At 40.0% G+C, this 7452-nt stretch overlaps 1 protein-coding gene across 1 annotated transcript; it reads right to left on the minus strand.

The window, feature by feature from the left end:
* Window positions 1–2512: 2512 nt before the first annotated feature.
* LOC104239117 (7-deoxyloganetin glucosyltransferase-like) lies at window positions 2513–4349 on the minus strand. The gene is made up of 2 exons (XM_009793651.2): window positions 3691–4349; window positions 2513–3594 (listed from the first exon to the last, which is right to left on the minus strand). Exons 1-2 carry the CDS (start codon window positions 4211–4213, stop codon window positions 2663–2665), a joined length of 1455 nt encoding a protein of 484 aa, XP_009791953.1. The 5' UTR covers window positions 4214–4349; the 3' UTR covers window positions 2513–2662.
* Window positions 4350–7452: the final 3103 nt, after the last annotated feature.

Below are 7452 nucleotides of genomic sequence, written 5' to 3' on the forward strand. Positions count from 1 at the left end.
CGGCCGTAACAAAAAGAGGAATACAACCAAGCCAGGAGGTGCCACCCGAGGTTGTGCCAAACGAGAGGCTTACATCCCAAGAACCATCTGCCACCGAGGCGAGCGAGGATGAAGTGGAGGTCCTGCCGGAGGATGTCTCGCCCGGTAAAGAGTGGGTGATGAAGGTGAATGTGGGGATGGACGCCGTCGAGATCTTTGGCCAACACTTGGGGAAGGTGGAAGGCATCCTTAGAGTTATTGAGGTACACCCTCTTGAAGAAATTGAGAGCATCCGAAATGACTTTCAGGGGCGTACGCAGGTCGAGATGGAGCTATAGAAAACCATCACTACCTTGGAGTGCAGACTTATGGAGGCATTCAGCAATATCGATGCCATGAAGGTAAAGATAGAGTCGCTCGAGGAGCACATTGACGCTAGCGTGACCAAGGCAAACAGTAACGTTGTTGTGATGAGAGAGACCAAGATCGAGACTCCCAAACTGCCAATGTTCAAAATGCACAAGAAGTAGAGAACTTCCTTTGGCACTTGGAGAACTACTTCAGGCATGACAAGGTGAGAGACGACGAGGCCAAGATCAACACTGTTATGTTGTACCTCTCAGAGATTGTTGTGCTATGGTGGCGTCGAAAGTGTACTGACATGGAAAATGGGCTATGCAACATTGAGACGTGGGAGCAGTTCAAGAAGGAGTTGAAGAAGCAATTCTACCCGGTGAATGTGGTGTATGAGGCTAGGCGGAAGCTAAGGGAGCTCCGACAGACGGCCACAATTCGGGAGTATGTGCACGAGTTCACTATCTTAATGATGCAAATCCTGTCATTATCCGAGGAAGATTCACTCTTTCACTTCATGGATGAGTTGCAAAATTGGGCAAAGCAGGAGTTAAGAAGACATCAAGTAACCAGTGTGGACGAGGCCATAGCAGTAGCCGAGTCACTTGTTGACTTCAAGATGGAGTCTACCAAGTCCAAAGAAGGCAACGTCGAGAGGGGTGGGGGAGATCATGGCGAGGACAATGGGAAAGGCATAGCCGATGTATACAAGGGTAATGGCAAGGGGCCATCATATAATGGACAGGGTCCAAGAGAAACGGCAAGGGGTCGGAAAACAATAGCGAGTACAGGCCTAAAGGAGGGTGCTATTTTTGTAAAGGATCACATCGAGCAAGTGAATGCCTAGAGTTGGGTAAGCTTGCAACAATGATCGGGAATTTTGCTCAGGGACACAAGGCTGACACACGAGAAACCGCCTGCATTGGAGGGATGCGCTTGGAATCTAAGCCGAAAGTAGAGGATTCCGAAGCCTATCTTGGTGCCATGTGAATAGAAAATGGTGGTAGCAAGAAACGTTGGGCGGACATAGTTGAAGAGGATGGTAAGTTACAAAATGATGGCACACTATCAGACTTAAATGATGCACCAAGCAGAGGGTTCAAGTTTCCTAGCAAGGATGGACAACGGAGGGCAACCAAAATAGGGAGTGAAAGCATAGACCCGATGCTTGAGAAGCTTCTGGACTTGGTTGAGTCATGGGGAGATTCAGGCCAAGAGAAAGGGGAGGCATCAGACGGGCGGAGGATCGAGGCCATTATTGCTAGCCGTCCAAAGTACAAACGACATAAGAAGAGAGATGACCAGTACCTTGTGAAATGGGAAGGCGAACCGCTTCATAGAGCATCATGGGTAATGGACAAAGATCTCCGGCGACGCCAAGGCGAGGTGCGCACATACGTGTCGATGCTTTGTGTCGAGGGTGGCACAAAATTGGGTAGGGGAGAGTGTCATGACCCGCCACATCATCATGCCGCGTAGGTGCCACTTGGCATATATTTTTGCCATATGGAAGGGTTACATAAGTTAGGGAAAAGATCTTGGTGGAATATCCTAGAACTATGTAGAATTTCCTTAGAAAAGCTCTAGATATTTATGCATTTGTAGGAAGATTCTAGAGAAATATAGAGGTCTCCTTAGGAAGACCCTAGAACCCTATAGAATTGTTAGGAAAGTCCTTAGAAGAATCTAGATGAGTAGAATATTCTAGAGAAGGGACCTAGTTGTAAATATGAAAGGACTTGTAGAATAATTATTATTTACATACTAGTCCCTATGTGATTAGTATAAATATGGGGCATTCATTTGTAATTCATCAACCAAGCAAACAATTCAAGTTCTCTCTAATGCAAAGTTTTCTTTAGCAATTCTCTTGTGTTCTTTCTTCCATTTTCTTAGCGATCTTGAGTGTAGTAAGACTGACTTGACATAGCAAGAACGTGAGCAAATAGTGCAAGATCATGAACGAGTTGTCAATTATCGCACGTGTACTTAGTTAACAACTAAGGATGTGACATTGAGTACATAAATCGGTTTCGTGCAAACTTCGGTTGTCTCACCAAATAATTGGAAAAGCCAATTATTAGACTTGTAGGCGGTTAGTGGACTCTTTATTTTTTTTTGTCACGTTGGGGAAAATTTGCAAGGCATAGTACCTTGTAGGGACCAAAAGACCTCGAGGTAGCAAGAGATAAATTTTTTTTTATCATGAGACCATATTAAAATACCAAATTAAAACATAATTGAAAAAAGAGCAACAATAATTAAAGGCACTGACAAGATCTCAACATAAGAAAAGATAAAAATCAACCACTTATTGATAAATTAAAGCTTAGTGTTTGAGGAGAATTTCGTTGATCAATTTATCTATTGCCACAAAAGATGATCCTTCTGGTTTTTGAGTAGCTTCCTCGGCCAATTTCTTCCATTCCATTGCCTTTTTCTTCATTTCTTTGCCTTTCTCTCCGGCCATCAACTCTCTCACAAGGCTTTCAACTTCGTCCCTCTTCACATTATTGTCAATTTCCATTCCTATTCCCCATTGGGTGCCTTTAAACCAACAATTAGTTTGTTGTTCGGCGAAGAATGGCCAGCAAATCATTGGTACCCCACTGCCAATACTTTCAAGAGTCGAATTCCATCCACTGTGAGTCAAAAAACCTCCGATTGCAGGGTGGCTAAGTACTTGTTCTTGGGGGCACCAACTTGCTAACATCCCTCTTTCTTTAGTTTCTCCCACGAATTCGGGTGGAAGAATTGCTTGTTCCCCTGATACAATATCAGGCCTTATAATCCACAAAAATTCCATTTGGCTATTGGCAAGTCCCCAAGCGAATTCAATAAGTTGGTTCGGAGTCATTACAGTTATGCTTCCGAAATTAACATAAACAACAGAATTTGGTTTCTTGGAATCTAGCCAGTCTAGACACTGTACATCCTCTTTCCAAAGATTGGATCCCAAGCACTCCAAATTCTTGTCCTCAATATGTTTTACAAGAAAATGCAAGGGCCCAATTGCATAAATCGGAGGAAGAAGGGTCCGAAGTGATTCAAGAACTTCCTTCTCTAATCGCTCAAATGTATTGATTACAATAGCAGAAGCAAATTTGCTTCTATCTGTTTCTTGGACAAGGAACTTGAACATATATTCATCTGGATTTGTACTTCTCAAGAAACTTGGTAAATCCCTTAAACGTATACCTTTCATGCTTGGTATCCAATCCAAAGCCGTCTCCAAATATCCATTTGTCAAGTCACTTGCATCTGCAGTTCCCCAAAAAGATAAAAGAACAAAAGCCAAAAACAAACTGAAATTGATTTGGCTGTTTGAAAAAGGAAGAAATTAAAGCATGACTATACCTTTAAGTGGAAAATATCCTTTTTCAGAAAGGTCACGGTAATGCATGTAACCCAACGAACCACAAGCACTAGGGGTCCAAAACAGAACTTCAGGTATGCCCAAATCTTGAGCAGCATCAAGAGTGAAGCTCATACAACCATCAGAGACAATGCACGAAACGCGTGGCACGTTAGATGAAGAAGTAGTATTGAGCTTGGCGAGCAACTCTTTGAAAGGACCTAAACAAGTAGTGGTTGTGGATTCGCATAGAGAAGGAATATCTTGAGTTGCATCTGCATCACACGGCGGGAGGCCATCGGGAATTGTCTCGAAACGAAAGGATGGAAAACCGTTGAGGGAATCAGGGCCTCGGGACTTAAGGAGACGCCTATGGTTGTATTCAGTGTTGACAAAAGTGATATGAAAGCCTTTGTGATGGAGGATTTTGGCTAACTTTAACATAGGGTTAATATGACCTTGACAAGGATATGGAATGCAAACTGCATGAGGCTTGTCTTGTCCATGAATTCTAATGGAATCCATTTCTTGATCTTTTAGTTACTGGTTTGAACTCAAAGAGTAAAGATGAAAGAATGGTCTGATTCTGACTAATGAAGAAGCAGGTATTTATGGACGATATTAGACGAAAGGAAAATGTGAGATGTAACTTGTAAGAGTTTTAAAGTTAAAAAAAATTGAAATTAGAAATTAGTCAAAGTTGAAAGAATCGATCAGTTCAAATACAACACAGCATAATTTTTTTTTTAAAAAAAAGGCCACGAAGCATCCATGTTTAGGCAGGATTCGAGAAAGGGTCGTGTCTCAAGATACAAGCCTCAATGGCTCGAAACAAACGGAGACAATTTTACCATTGCTCCAAGGCTCCTTTTGACGACACAACATCATTTAGTTTTGTCTTTATTTATTTTTTCCTTCTTGGCTTCATTTCTCAAATTTCATTTGCTTTTTGTTTGTCGTCGTTTCCATTTAGTGCATATGAAGTTTTCGGATGGACGGAAAAAAAAAGGTACTCGATATCTTTTGTTATAAACAAAGATGTGCGCGCAAGGAAGATGGCTTATTCAATAATACATAAACTAAACTGGAGTAGTTGATTTTCTTTAGCAGCCAGCCGGCTTGAAGTTGTTAAATTTATTTGATTGGATTATTTTTTAATAGGTGATTAAAATAATAATATGCAGATCTTGAACAAGCTGTGAAGTAGGTTTAGTGTATGATTCAACCATTATTTTATGCCACTATGATGACTTTGCATATTATAAGTTTTCACATTCCAAGAAGCAAGTAATGTGAGGATGCGATCCACACGATTATCGCAAAAGGAATATGTACTTTAAGGCGTAATTCATTCGATTTTAGTGAAGAATCTCACTCCTATATGCTTTTGTATTGTGACTTTGGTCTTGTTATTGTTTAACCAAAAATAGGAATTTCGGTCAAAGCTTATTTTTAGAAGAACTCGGGTTACTGATAATCAAGTAGAAATAGGAATAATTGATGTAAATGATAATTGAATAGAAAGCAAAACAAATCAGTATATTTCAATAGTATTTTGTGTCCATACAAATGATTATTCCTCACCTTTTATAGCTATTTCTAAGTGATACGTTTTTCTCCTTTCATAATGGAGTCATTATGGACAATTAATTCATTTAATATAACGTTATAATTGGAAATCGTAACCGATTCAATACAGATTCTATAACGTTTTCTGTAATTAATGTCTATTAATTACCAATAATACGTATCTATACCCCTTTTGCTATTTAGGTTCATTCTTCAGATGTGTCTTCAGAATATCAAGAGGTTCGAGCACCTATCCCTTCTCGTTTTCTTGGATCTTTGCTCGTGCCTGCTAAAGCTCGTATCTCTTCAACTATTCCTCACCAACTGTCATTCCTTTACCAGTCCACATGTCATGACATGTCATCTCATAATTAATTCGATACATTAACTTGATTTTTTCCAATACAGATAGTCCCCCCACTTGCCATTTATTCATCAATAGAATATTTGGAAAGTGGATTTTATTAAAGCGGGAATTTTTGCCGCCATTATACCTTCTCTGGAACTGATGCTTTATGTGTCACTTCCATTTAATGCTCATGATGCGTGGCATCTTCTGATTGATTCTGCAACTTTGCAGCATCTTTTTGGGCTTTTTTGCGGCTTCACCAATTACGAAGCGACAATTTCCATTATGACGTTTCCATCATTACACCTTTTCTTTGACAGTTGCTTCTGAGTATAAATATAGGTTTCGTCTTTTTCATTCTCATAAAAAGTTTAGAATATTCACTCTTGTTTCTTCTTCCTCGTACTGCTATGTCTTCTTCAAATCCTAACCCTCGAAGAGTCCCCATTGTTGATAGTCTTCCTCTTGCTCCTATTAGAAGTAGAAGAGGAGGAAGATTACGTAGTTTAGGGTCTTCATCTATACGGGGTTCTTCTATACCTCCAGTGAGTTCTACTCCTCCTTCTATAACTAGGGGTTCTCTTTACCATAGACCTTCATCTAGAAGTAAAGATTCTAATGAACCCATTCGTGAGCCTTTGGTAGATGAAATTGTCCTTGTTGAACTATCTTTTTACACTAATAGAGAATCGATTAGAAACCAAGTTTCTTATATATCTCCTTTAGATCGTGCTGATATTTCTCCTTCTCAAATCACCGAAGGTCTGATATCTGTTGTTCGTAGGAATTGCCGTTGGAGACCTGATTTCCCTATTATAATTCCTAATGCGAACCAGAGAATTACATCTTACTTGACCGGGTTTTCATTTATGTATACATACCCTTTTACGTTGACATTTAAATCCCCCCATTGATCATGTTATCATTGAATTCTGTCATTTTTTTGACGTTTGTCTAGAACAGATTGGCCCCATTGTGTGGAGAGTTGTTGCTTATTTAAGGCATTTAACAAGGTTGGCTAATTTGCCTTTTACTTTTTTCCATTTGATTCATCTCTACTCCCCTAAGCTTTTCCGTCATGGGATTTTCACTTTAGTTGCGAGAAGTAAAAGAGTGTTAATTAGCCCAGAGGATGATAAGGATCGTGGATGGTATGCCAGGTTTGTTGCCGCTCCTACTGTTGGTTTAGTGGGCGAAGAAAATGTTCCATTTCCTGAAAAGTGGAATTTTGCACGTAAGTTTTTCTTTTATAACTTTCTCTATCTTTTCCCTTCATTTTTCCCGCTACTGTTAAACTTTTTCTTTTTTCCAGCAACCATAGGAACTGTTGACGAGATTCCCAATTTCCGTGGTTGGGTAGAAAGGTTATTAAAAGTTGCTCCAATAGAAGGTAGATTTTGGAAAAACCTTTCGCATAGGTTTGGTTGGTAGGTGAAAACTCATGGTAAATGCTTTTCTCATCTCTTTTTCATATTTTCATTCACCTTTCCTTTAGAATTTATTTTGATCCTTCTTTTTATCAGGATTTCCCATCGAGGTATAAGTGCTGATGCTGTCGTAGCTTCTAGAGTTTCTTTGGAAAGAGCTCAAGAGATAATCTTGGGTTCTTCAACGAAAAGAAAGACTGATACAACCCAGGATTCTGAAGAAGAGGAAGAACATGATGGAGGTTCCTTGATTAAAAAGTTGCGGGCTAGAAAACACGTCTTTTCAGATGATGAGCAACTCCTCCCCGTTCTGTTCCCATAATCGAGCATGTTGAAGCCACCTTAGTGAGCTCTGATGATGATACTCCTTTGGCAGCTCGTTACTCTAATGATCAGCTTTTTTCTCGTGGGTTTGATAA

The sequence above is a fragment of the Nicotiana sylvestris genome, chromosome 4, assembly GCF_000393655.2.
Source record: "Nicotiana sylvestris chromosome 4, ASM39365v2, whole genome shotgun sequence".
Taxonomy (NCBI): domain Eukaryota; kingdom Viridiplantae; phylum Streptophyta; class Magnoliopsida; order Solanales; family Solanaceae; genus Nicotiana; species Nicotiana sylvestris.

Bases quoted from the DNA above. Each gene is read 5' to 3' on its own strand.
- LOC104239117 (XM_009793651.2), bottom strand. From the start codon at position 4,213: ATGGATTCCATTAGAATTCATGGACAAGACAAGCCTCATGCAGTTTGC. The intron at 3,595-3,690 runs GTATAGTCATGC...GGGGAACTGCAG, and splicing joins AGGATATTTTCCACTTAAAG to ATGCAAGTGACTTGACAAAT.